Here is a 13,344-nt window from a genome sequence, read left to right as displayed (position 1 = left end):
CCTGCTGGTGGGAATGTAAACTGGTATCTGGAAAACAGGATGGAGATTCCTCGAGACATTAAAAATAGAGCTACCTTATTACCCAGCAATCTCACTACTAGGTATTTACCCCAAAGATACACATGTAGTGATCTGAAGGTGCACCTGCACCCCAATGTTCATAGCAGCAATGTCCACAATAGCCAAACTGTGGAAAGAGCTGAGATGTCCACTGACAGATGAATGGATAAAGAAGATGTGATATACATAAACAATGGAATATTACTCAGCCATCAGAAAGGATGAGTTCTTACCATCTACATGGACATGGAGAGAACTGGAGGGTATTATTCTAAGTGAAATAAGTCAATCAGAGAACAACAAGTATCATATGGTTTCACTCATATGTGAAATATAAGAAACAGCACAGAGGATCCTAGAGGAAGGGAGGGTAAAACTGATTGGGAAGTCATCAGAGAAGGAAAAAAAAAACCATGAGAGACTCTTAAGTATAGGAAACAAACTGAGGGTTGCTGGAGAGGAGGTGGGTGGGGGGATGGGGTAATTGGATGATGGGCATTAAGGAGGGCATGTGATGTGATGATCACTGGGTGTTATATGCAACTGATAAATTATTGAATACTAGATCTGAAACTAATGATGTACTATAGGAGGGCTCATATATGAATGAATGAATGAACAAACAAACAGTAGGTAAAGGTCTTGAATAGACATTTCTCCAAAGAAGATGTGTAAATGGGAAAAAAAGCCCATGAAATGGAGTTCACCATCATTATTTACTAGAGGAATGCGCATGAAAACCACAATGAGAAACCACTCCATACTAAGATATCAATAGCAATGATAATAACAAACAGATGTTGCCAAAGATGTCTAGAATTTGGAACCCTTATACAGTGCTGGTGGGAATTTAACTGGTCCAGCCACCATAGAGTAGGGTTTGTTGGTTTCTCAAAATGTTGTAAGTAAAATTACCACATAACACTACTAGTGATATGCCTAAAATTATTAAAATTAGGGACTCAAATAGATTTCTATATATCAATGTTCTTGGCAGCATTTTTCAAAATAGGCAAAAGGTGAAGACAACCCGTGTCCACCCACAGACAAAGGATAACAAAATGTGCTATATGCCTACAATGGATTACTATTCTTCCATAAAAAGGAATGAAATTCTGACACATGCCGCAACACGGATAAACCTTGAAAATGCCATGCTGAGTGAAATAAGCCATACACAAATGGACAAATATTGTATGAATCCACTTATATGAAATATCTAGATGAGGCAAATTCATAGAGACAAGTCAATCGGAGGATACCAGGGGCAGAGGGAAGGATGATGGGTACATAGTTTCTGTTTGAGATGATGAAAAAGTTTTGGAAATATACTGTAAGGGTCATTGCACAACACTGTAAATGTAATTAATGCTCCTGAATTATGCACCGAAAGTTGCTGAACTGCCAAATTTCAAATTTGAGGAATATGGCCTATGGCTCTTGAGAAAAATTGTATCAGAGAGGATATGGTTACTGAGAAATCAATTGTAAGACAAAAATAAAGCACAAAAAGTGGGGCCTGGGTGGCTCAGTCATTAAGCATCTACCGTCGGCTCAGGGCGTGATCCCGGAGTTCTGGGATGGAGCCCTGAGTCAGGCTCCTCAGTGGGAAGCCTGCTTCTTCCTCTCCCACTCCCCCTGCTTGTGTTCCCTCTCCCGCTGGCTGTCTCTCTCTCTGTCAAATAAATAAATAAAATCTTTTAAAAAATAAATAAAGCACAAAAAAAGACTTGGGAATATCTTACATTCCAGGGATGTGGTGTATAAGGGGATTGCTTGGATGAATTTTTGACAGAAAAGTCAACAGCCAAGGAAGGAAAAGGAAAAGACAACAGATTGTGGTAACTTATCAAAAAGTTTTATTAGGGGTGCCTGGGTGGCTCAGATGGTTAAGCATCTAACTTTTGCTCAGGTTATGATCTTGCAGTCCTGGGATGGAGCTCTGTATTGGGCTCCCTGCTCAGTGGGGAGTCTGCTTCTCCCTCTCCCTCTGGCCCTCCCCCTACACATGCTTGCTTGCTCTCTCTCTCTCTCTCTTTCTTTATCTCAAGTGAATAATAATATCTTTAAAAAATAAAATAAAAAGTTTTTATTAGACAACAGGAGATGCCTGCTGAAATATTTAGCGTCCTCTGCAAACTGTAAATCGAGGCAACATTAATGTTTTCCTTTTATCTACAACCCAGAGTTTTCTTTGCTTTCTAATTTTTTCTGAAGTGCCAGGTCTTTCAGGTTATCAGATTTTCTGTATAACTACACCCATATTAAATGGAATATGAGCTGGTCTTCGTTTCCATATACACACAGGAAAAATTTCACTTGATTAACAGAATTATTTTTAGGTATTGGAATAAAGTTAAAACATTTTTAAACAGTAAAAAATAAAAGTTCAGCTTCACATTGGTCAAATTATCCCAATGGGAATTTGTAACCTCACAGATACACTGCAATAAATTTCTGCAAGTTAGGTATCTCCCAGGTAAAGCCGTTTTGGAATCAGACAAGAACCATGTGTATTGTCTTTGTTTTCATTTCCCCCGGAGAATGCCATAAAGTGCTATCTGAGGAGCGATAAAGAGTAGTTGCCAAGATAAATGCTGAAGACATCAGTTTCTTCCTCTACTGAGTTTTAAAATATACCTGGGGAGACTCCTGAATTTGCTTTGGAAGAAAACTGGTCACCTTACCTTAGAGAGCTGGTAAGTTGTAGTTTCAGGATTCTTTGGAACAGTCTAGAAAATGAAATTTATTAAGACACATTCATTGACTTTATTGCTTGATTCTGAGTGTGGTGGTTTTGAATCATTGTACGTACCCTAGATGTAAGCCAAATATCTGGTGACTTGGACACAAGTTAAGTTTTATTTAACCAACCCAAAATTATTCACTGTCCTTAGATCAGAAAGAACTATTATTTTAGAATTTATTGTTAAAATATCAATTTAAGGATTATTTATGCCTTGACCGATGTTTATTGGAAAACTTCAGCCATAATTTGTATACAATAAACTATTGAAACTATTGCTTCCTCTATCTGGTAATACAGAATATCTCTGTGGGCATATTTTGTGACAATCCCTATATGATAATTTATCCTCTCTGTGTCAATTGCATAAAGGAATTCAAAACATCACAGTGCTAATTGTTTTGGTTTTTTTCATGACTTGAGATAATTTCAAGGGAAATAAATAAAACAGAAAGTTAGTGATTTGTATTTTGGTGAAGGATACAGAGAAAATCTGAAAAGGAAAACTCAGGAAATACAGAGTGTAACAGATAGCCCAGATTTGGCAGAATCAGAATAGGTGGTGTTTAAATACAAAACTGAAAAATGGTCACTTGACCATTCGTACTTCTTGTTAATCGTCTACGTCATATCTGTAGTCTGTGTTTTTCAGTTTTGTATTTAAACACCACCTATTCTGATTCTGCCAAATCTGGGCTATCTGTTAAAGTGGGAAGTGGATAAAGATGATCTTCCTATGCCTCCAGCATGGGTGAAAGAGTGGGGAATAAAGCACAGCCAGGTTTATATCTGCATTTTGGGGGCCACTAAGGTAGGAGACTGCCACTTTTGGGGAAAGAGACATGAGTGTTAACATATCAGACTCCACTCAAGCGTGGCATCTCCACAGTAAGCCAATGGACTAGTAAGGAATGAGGGAATGTTAGAGGGAGGAGATTTATGTGACTACCAAATAGTTTTTACTAACAAACAGGCACTGGTAGAAATCAAAAGGACCTTTCTAAATGGTTACCTATCTATCTCTGTCATTCAGAAATCACTCTGATTATAAATATTCTGTATTTTTATATCTCTTCAATATAAGAAAAATTATAATGATAATGATATATAATTAAAATGAACTTCCATTTCCTTCTTTTAAACATTGAAAGTAAATTTATTCATTGATTTGGTAAATGAATACTAATTACTTAAAGTGATCAAACTATAATGTGTGGCTATAGAGAGAAAAGAAATAGAAAAAAAAAATTTTTTTTAAGATTTTATTTATTTATTTGACAGAGGTAGAGACAGCCAGCGAGAGAGGGAACACAAGCAGGGGGAGTGGGAGAGGAAGCAGGGGTCATAGCAGAGGAGCCCGATGTGGGGCTCAATCCCAGAATGCCGGGATCACGCCCTGAGCCGAAGGCAGACGCTCAACCGCTGTGCCACCCAGGCGCCCCCCAAAAATGTTTTAATACGCGCTGGGGCCAGCTGTCATCTAGTTGATTAAATTATGAATGATTATCTTATTCATCGAATTCTTCACAATTCATGATTTAATTATCTAGTCACAGTCTTACTATGGAGGAATCAGATAACTATCTTACTATTTAGAACTTGAGTGCAGCAGAGGTAATTTCAGGTTTTGCCCATCAAGCCCAATCTGGCACATAATAAGCATGAATTCATTCATTCATTCATTCATTCGACTTTTTTCAGTTTGACAGGAGATGAAATTTATTTTCCTTACTTGATTGATTAAAAATGAGGTTCAGAAAGGTCATATAATTTGTCCAAAAATCAGACACCCAACAGATTCAACACAGATCTGAAAGACATACAGTTTTATTTTGTTTTGTTTTGGTTTTCCATTGGGTCCATTTATGCAGTGGCACTAACACTCACCAAGATTCCTTTAGAGAGACAAGCCAAAGCATTTAACAATCAGACAAAAATATGCAATATGAAACAAAGTCGTTAGTTCTAAGTTGGAAGGATTTGGAATATTGGAGCGTGAGTTGTACGGTGGGCTGCAGGAGTCTGTAAAATCTCTCTGGAAATAAGGGGAGTGGAATGGACTCTGATTGTACAGGGCCTGATTGGGAATGGTAAAGGTCCAGTCAGGGGGCTGCAGAGAACCCGTAGGCGTTTCAGGGAAGAATACTTAAATTTAAGCCTATAGGCACAGCCAGAGATTCCTGCGTACCAAAGTACGTAAAGGAACCAGTGTTTAGGGAGTTTAAAGTAGCAAGCTATGAAGGACCAGGGAAAGGGATCCTGAGAAGAAAGGCCATTTTGTTGTGATTGTGCAATTAAGTGATTGTGCAATTAACTCAGTTGACCTTGAAGGGGATAAGAGAGGCAGCAATCTGAAGCTTAGTTGAAATTTATTCTGGTGTGTTTGGAAGAAAGGCAATGAGCCATCAATAGCCAGCTGCTGACTCCTCCTAACAGAGGTCAGAATTGCAGATAGGTCAGTCCCAGAAGTTTCCTTAAAGATCTAGTTTAACACCCACAGTTCACTTAGGGTTAAACTGAATACATAAACGGAACACAGCCTATTAAAATCATCCAGTTAAGAAGTAATAGAGCCAGATGAAGGAGATAATGTTTTGTTCTATTTTACAAACAGCCCAGTGGTTTAAGGGATATTTACTGATATTACTAACATTACTATCCATGCTTTAAAATTATGAAATGAATCTTGTCTCATATAGGAATCATCCCTTCTTAGCTTTCTATAGAAATACTTGAAAATAGGGGAAATGATACACTTTCAAGCGACTCAGGAACATAGATTATAGTGTTTGGGTCATGTACTATGTAGATTTTGTATTTCAAAAAGTAAATTAGATAATGTCTTTTTCACATCTTTTTCTCCCCATCTTTCTAACAAAATGGATTGGGTGCATTCACATGATTATACTTTTTAAAAGAACAGTGTGTTTTGTCTGCAATATCTGAGTATTTGCTAAAACAAACTATCTGCATTTTTAAAAGTCTTGTTTATTTTCCTGATAATCCCTAATCATTCTATGTATTTTCCACTTTGGGTTCGAAAACATAATCTTAACAAAATTGCACTTGCACCATATTTTTCAAGTGTGATTTAATCTGCTCCCTGACAAAAAGTTCCTTGCATATTAGATCTAGCAGAAATGTAGACTGCCATTAAGGCAAAAAAAATCGAGAAAAACTTAAGTTCATCGATCAGCTCTGGAGCAAGTTAATCACGAAGTAACGACTAGATCGTAATTAAAACTTTAACTTGTAGTCCCTTTCCCTAAATCACAAGAATAGAATATTTGGGAAAAGTTATACTAGAGTGCTAACTTCTTTTAAGTTATTGGGAATAATTTTAAAAGCCTAAAATGTAATTGTTAATTGAATGAGATGGCTTATTTGACCACTATCAGTATCCCTTCTTCATTTTATGGCATAAAAGATACCAAAATATCAGTTTGTGACAATTGATGTTAACTCTCATGCACTGGATAGATTTCTATGTTTTTCTTTTCAAAACCCAACTTTTGGAGCTTTATGTACATAAATTTGAATGATAACTCCACTGAAAGGCAAAAGGGGAAGGGAAGCGTTATAGTTTTGAAAATCAATTGTGAATATGTTGGTCCTGAAGTTACAAATAATTAACACAAAATGTTTTAAATACTAAGGTTCAGTGTCCTATATAGCTGAAGCAGAGAATTGATGGTATACTGTAGTGGGAAGTTGAAAGCTTATTTCTCAAAAATTCTTCCTGAGTCTATTGATGACATTTGAAATCTACCAACGAGAAAGGTATTTCTCTGTCCTGAGGTTTAATAGTTGTTACCAAAGAGACATTAATAGAGCTGATCGTACATTACTTTATTATAGTGAGAGGGAGGCAAATGCAATGGCAATGAAAGAGAAAAGAAGGAAAGGGATGTTAAGACTGGCAATGTGCTAAGTGAAGATAGCACACACTTTCAGGATGGGTGGTTAGGAAAAAGTGAACAATTTATGTACATCAATTAAAAAGAAGCCAATTTATGCAAGTGAGTAGGGCTTTACAGGGAGACCCTAAAATCCAAGCTCTACCTACTACCATTATCTTCAAATGCCTTGATTAATGTCAAAGGCATTTGAGATGATAAAGTTTTGATAAATAGAGATATTCATACTTTTCTTGTTATCCATTTATTGACTATGAAATATAATCAATCCTTCATTTGTAAATTAAGCATATTTACAAATGAAGCACAAGAGAAATAAAACTGATTATACCCATGTATAAATACTTCAGAGTTCTAAATATATTGGTTGGTTTTTCTATTTATTCCCTTTCCACATGGGACATGTGGCAGGAAATTTCTCTCATATAACATTATCCACCTATTATACTACATAAATTTGCATTTTTGTGTGTTTTCTCTCAATGTTTCATTTCTATTTCTCAATAATAAAGAATGAGAACAGCAAGGAGATTTATTTTTCTTTCTCTAAAATACCATTTTTGTCATTCTATTGAGGCCTATTATCCAGTGATGTTTTATAATACATGTTAAGAATGATTACATAATATACTGTATTTTACAATGTTAGTCTTCATCTCAGGCACCTAAGACATTTATCACTAATTAATATTTTCAAGAAAGTGACACAAAGACCTGCAGAAAAGCCTTCATTGATAACATTTAGATTTCTATTTTCTTCAACCTTTGAATGCTTTCCATTATAATCTGCCCCTTACCAACGAAAGGTATGTCTCTTCGTATTTAAATATATATCATAAGAATTCATAATTTGTCTTATTTCAGGTAGCTACACACTGCTCTGGATCATGGAAAATAGGAATAACATCACAGAATTCATTCTTTTAGGACTTTCTCAGAAAAAGGAAATAGAAATCCTCTGCTTTTTATTGTTCTTACTTTGTTACATTGCAATTTTGATTGGAAACCTGCTTGTCATGATTTCTATTACCTGCAGTCAACTCATTAACCATCCGATGTATTTCTTCCTGAGTTTCCTCTCCCTGGCAGACCTTTGCTACACCTCCACTGTGACCCCCAAGTTAATCATTGACTTGTTGGCAGAAAAGAAGGTCATTTCCTACAATGGCTGCATGACACAGCTCTTTACCATGCATTTCTTTGGGGGGATTGAGGTCTTCATCCTCACTGGGATGGCCTACGACCGCTATGTGGCCATCTGTAAGCCCCTGCACTACACACTCATCATGAGCAGGTGGAAGTGTGATGCCATGATTGCAGCTTCCTGCTTTGGTGGATTCCTACATTCCTTTGGTCAGTTTCTCCTCGCCATCATTTTACCCTACTGTGGCCCCAATGAGATAGATCACTTCTTCTGCGATGTGTATCCTTTGCTGAAGCTGGCCTGCTGGGATACAAGTAGAATCGGTCTCCTAGTCGTTGCCAATTCAGGACTAATGGGTCTGGTGACTTTTGTCGTCTTGCTGGTATCGTATGCTGTAATCCTATATACTGTCAGGTCCTACTCTGCAGAGAATCGCCACAAAGCTCTTTCCACATGCAGTTCCCACATCACTGTGGTGGTTCTCTTTTTTGCTCCTTTACTCTTTATTTATATTCGACCAGCAACTACGTTACCAGAAGACAAAGTGTTTGCTCTTTTTTATACTGTCATCGCCCCCATGCTCAACCCTCTCATCTACACACTAAGAAACATGGAGATGAAGAATGCCATAAGGAAACTTTGGTGCCGCATCATGGGAAGTAAGGACACAAATTAAAAGGCATCCCTGATTGTCACCACAGAGTTTGTTAAATACATGACTTCTTTACTATGAAGCCTTTAAAATGCATAATGCTTTCCTCTGTGTCTTGTATGTAGCAACGTGTGTAGCCCCAAATATGAGCAAAAGATTGGATTTCCCAGATTTACCCAGGCTCCTCTCTGCTGTGTTTCTTTTTTAGTTGCCTTATTTATATCTCCTCTGCCCCATTGACCGTTTGTGCAACTAACTTAGATATTTATCAGCAGACTACCCAAGGCAGTGTGCCGCACAAATCAGCCCTGCAAGCCCACATAGCTCATTTTGGGGTATGGCTACATTCAATGAAGCCAATTCTAGCCACCAAACAATGCTAAAAAAAAATTCTGAACTTTTACTTGCACTATTAAAGAATGTTCTAACATATCTAATTCAGGCACCACAACAATATTTTTCAAAAAATTCTCCTTCTATTCTGATCGTTTTGTAGCCAGTGGCATTCTGGAGCACATGCCCGACACCAGCCCTTCATCCCAAGCCCCATATCAAAACCTTTTGTTTTGCTTTAAGGCACTTGCTCTCCCAGCTCTGTTCATATATAAACTAACTGCACTTCTCTGGCTAATTCTAGCAACTTTCTCTGAAGATATGGGGTATAAGGATGGGAAAAGTTGAGGAACACTCCCATATTAACGTCACATTCCTGTTACTGGTGAACTTACATTTTCCAAGCGGAAAATATCACTTAAACTCAATGATGTGTTTTTTTAGCCCTGCAAAAGTTAAAGGCAGGTTTTGTTTTGGTTTTAGTGGTAATTGAAAGTCACCCTGGAGAAAATTAATATATGCCCCAAATCAGTAACACCTAGGTTTAAAATCAGGCCATTGGATATTTAATCAGAACAGAGGAGAAACTCAAAGTTGCTTGGAAACTTTCAGACTTGAAATGCTTGCAGAAGAATCTGTGTCAGGCTGATATAAAAGACATACTAAAAAGAGATGGGTTACAATTTATTCTTAAGGCTTTCCTAAAATGGGTGCAGAACATAAAGAGAAAAATAGTAGAGTGCTGTGATTCAGTTTAAAATACCCAACAAATGAAAGTGAAAATATCACAAGCTAAAAATTCTTGAAAAATATACCAAAATACTTTCTTAGTTGTTCTTTGTCTAATTCTCGATAGCTATACCAGAGCTCCTAAGAAGTGATGTGGGGAGGGTGCCTGGGTGGTTCAGATGGTTAAGAATCTGCCTTAGGTTCAGCTCATGATCTCCAGGTCCTGGGATTGAGCCCCATGTCAGGCTCCCAGGTCAGTGGGGAGTCTGCCTCTCCCTCTCCTTCTGCTTCTCCCCACTGCTTGTGCTCTGTCTCTGTCTCTCTCTCTCTCAAATGAATTAAAAAAAATCTTAAAAAAAAAAAAAAAGAAGTGATGTGGGAAACAGAGGCAGAAGAAAAATTACTAAATTTCCTTACTATCTATAGCCCATTGACAAGTCCTTGAAACAGGCAGAGTGGCATTCCTTGTGGCACTCAGCTTCCTTGATGTTAATAGCTTGCTAAGGGCAAAAGACAATCTTTTTTTTTTTTTAATATTTATTTTGTTTTATTAGTCACCATACAGTACATCCCCAATTTTTGATGCAATGTTCCATGATTCATTATTTACATATAACACCCAGTGCACCATGCAGTATGTGCCCTCCTTAATACCCATCACTGGCCTATCCCAATCCCCTACCCCCTCCCCTCCAAAACCCTCAGTTTGTTTCCCAGAGTCCATAGTCTTTCATGGTTCATTCCCCTTCTGTTTACCCCTCCTTCATTCTTCCCTTCCTTCTACCGATCTTCCTATTTCTTACGTTCCATAAATGAGTGAAACCATATGATAATTGTCAGGACCCTGTAAGTCTGCTGTAGCATATAAAAATTCCTTTGGAAACTTCCTTTATCTTTACCCCCACCACCCCAGATACATGTTGGCAATCATCCCCCAAGCACATGACCCACTGATATACATCTGAAGGGTCTCATGACTGAGTTTTTACTAACAGTAATAAATGACCTTTCCCAACAATAACAAGCCCCCTAAAGATCCTGGAAACCTTGTTTCCAAAATACCTGGGAGGCTCATGCTATCCCTAACCCCCTCCCAACTTGAAAGGATACAATGGGCCACTCCTCATGACCCCAGAGCAGCTCTTTTTGCCCACGGGTCCTGTCCCTGTATTTTAACAAAACCACCTTTTTGCACCAAAGATGTCTCAAGAATTATTTCTTGGCCGTTGGCTCCGGACCTCACCTATATTCAAAACTACATCAGAAGGGCTTGAACAGGACATGCCAGAGGACAGCAGCAGAGCCAAAATGTAAAAGATCACTTTCTGGTATACAATAAGCAGAGTCTCTGGCACGAAGACCAGCAAAACCTTGAACTTGGATGCTGTTTCAGAATCTTTGTCTTCCAGGCCAGCCGGACTTGTATGACTGAAAAATAAAACTTCTCACCTTCTCAAGAAAATGTCTTTGTCATCACCTCATTGATTTTCCTGTCTTTCTCTGCAAGAGCAATTATTCTCCCTCCAGTGGGATCATTGATATCTGCATAAAACTGTAGAGATAAATGATGAGATTCTTTACAATTTAGTGAATGTCCTTCTTAGCTCTTTCATTCATATGAACCACCTTTCACTGTCTTTGACCAGAATATTTTACAACGTTATAGATACAGAAGTTAACTCATAGAAAATAATAGGAATGCCTGTTCATAGAAATGCAAATTATGTCCAATGAAATGCAATTGATTGGAGCCTTGTGGATATTTTGCTAGTTTTGCAGCCACTTATAAATTGATTTCAGCATTCTTTCCCAGACTATAAATGTGTGGAACATATTGTTGTTGTCTGAACCAGTGATAACATCTTACTGGTTTCTGCATTCAATCCTGAGTTAAATAAAACCTTTGATGTGTTTGTTCATTATTCGTACAAAAATCATGATTATATCCTCTTTTAAAATTTGTTCTTTACCAAAATAAACTTTCATCTAAAATAAAAGGGGAGTGCCTGGGTGGCTCAGTCGGGTAAGCATCTGCCTTCAGCTCAGGGTCCTTGGATTGACCCCCATTTGAGCCCATGTTTGGCTCCCGGCTCAGCAGGGCGTCTGGTTCTCTCTCTCCCTCTCTCTCTGCACCTAACTCCATTCTTGCTGTCTCTTTCTCTCTCTCTCTCTCTCAAATAAATAAATAAATCTTTACCAAAAAAAAAAAAGAAAGAAAGAAAAAAAGAAAAAAAATTACATTTACATGTTATTTCAAGATCTGCTGTTTTTATAATATCATTTCTTGATCTAAATCTTTGAGATATGATTCTATTGGTGTTTATTTTATGGCTTTAATTAAAGTTATATGATTTTCTTTCTATTGATCCACAGCTTCCCTTAGTAAAATGTATTTGTAAATTACTTGTTGTTTTTTTACTATTTTAAATAGAACCTCTTCTTTCCTTTTCTATGTTTTATTCCTAGATTAAATACAATCTATTTATTTGGTGTGTACGTATCTTGGATCTAAATACCTTAGCAATTTTCTTACTAAATCTAGATATTTTTACCATTTTTTCCCTTTCATAGAATGACAGTCTACCCCATTTTATAGATGGATAAAGCTGTCTCACAGAATTTTAGTGTCTTTCTCACTAAATTAGTAGCTAAAAATTTATCTCTAATTCTCAGTTCAGGGCATGCTTCACCAAATCATTGTAGCCATTGGTTGATTTAAAGAAAGTCACCTATGAGATAAACTGTTTTCAGGCTGCACCCATAATACTGTAATTTTATAAGATACATTATTTATTTCTGGAGCATATAAACATTTGTAAAAAGCTCAAAAAATTTTTTCAGTTTGAAAGGAAGAGACCACATGCTAAATTAGGAAGTAATGAAGGAGTTTTAACACTGCAACAGCTGGTAAAGTTAGGGCATTGAGATAAACTTAAATTAATTAAGGAAAAGGAGAATTTAATGCTATGGTCCAAGAACTGAGGAAGTGGGATCTGGAATAGTATAAATGTAGTCTAAGTTTACCAGGCTCTGAATCAGGTCTCCTGAACACTATTTTGAAAACAGAAAAAGATGAAAAGTGAAAACAAATGTTACTTAAAAATGAACAAATTGTACTGATTTCTCTCTTCCATAAAGGATAGGGGATTGAAATTCAAGGCTTTCCCAATTGCTTTGTATTCAGAATAGAGAGAGCTAGAATTGATGAAACTTAATTTAGTGAGCAAAAGTAGTCCCAAAGGAGAGTAGAGGGTAAAAAGTTCATTGAAGGAAGTAGATATTGGAGAAAATAGAGCAAAATGGTAAAGATAAGGTACTTGTAAGAAATACCTCAATACTGAAGGGCTTTAAAATATTTTACTATGATGTAAAATCTCTTTATTACTTTAAGTCTATAGGAAAGTCTCCCAGAACCAGTAGAACAGTTGGTGTTTGAAACCAAACATTCTGGGTTTAGAGCCCCCCCACACCTCCCAACACACCTATTGCCTATATAAGGTACATAATAATTAATATTTCTAATAAAGAAATTGAGATATACTGTAAGAATTATAAGTCTCGATGAAGTCCCACAAGCTCATTTTATCTTTTGTTTCTCTTGCCTTTGGAGATGTGTCATGAAAAATGTTGCTGTGGCCGATGTCGTAGAGGTTGCTGCCTATGCCCTCCTCTAGGATTTTGATGGATTCCTGTCTCACATCAAGGTCTTTCATCCATTTGGAGTTTATCTTTGTGTATGGTGTGAGGGAGTGGTCAAGTTTCA

General features: G+C 37.1%; 1 protein-coding gene across 1 annotated transcript; it reads left to right on the top strand.

Moving 5' to 3' along the window:
• The first annotated feature begins 7,610 nt into the window (after positions 1-7,610).
• LOC123785233 (olfactory receptor 4P4-like) lies at positions 7,611-8,543 on the top strand. Its single transcript, XM_045786951.2, has one exon. The coding sequence runs from the start codon at positions 7,611-7,613 to the stop codon at positions 8,541-8,543; it is 933 nt and encodes a 310-aa protein (XP_045642907.2).
• The last annotated feature ends 4,801 nt before the right edge of the window (positions 8,544-13,344 follow it).

Source organism: Ursus americanus, chromosome 24 (genome assembly GCF_024610735.1).
Source record: "Ursus americanus isolate L20-20 chromosome 24, mUrsAme1.1.p, whole genome shotgun sequence".
Classification (NCBI taxonomy): Eukaryota; Metazoa; Chordata; class Mammalia; order Carnivora; family Ursidae; genus Ursus; species Ursus americanus.
The sequence above is the reverse complement of the archived record's forward strand: the minus strand, read 5'-3'. Positions and strand labels throughout refer to the sequence as shown.

Coding starts and splice junctions, on each gene's coding strand:
- LOC123785233 (XM_045786951.2), top strand. CDS start 7,611: ATGGAAAATAGGAATAACATCACAGAATTCATTCTTTTAGGACTTTCT.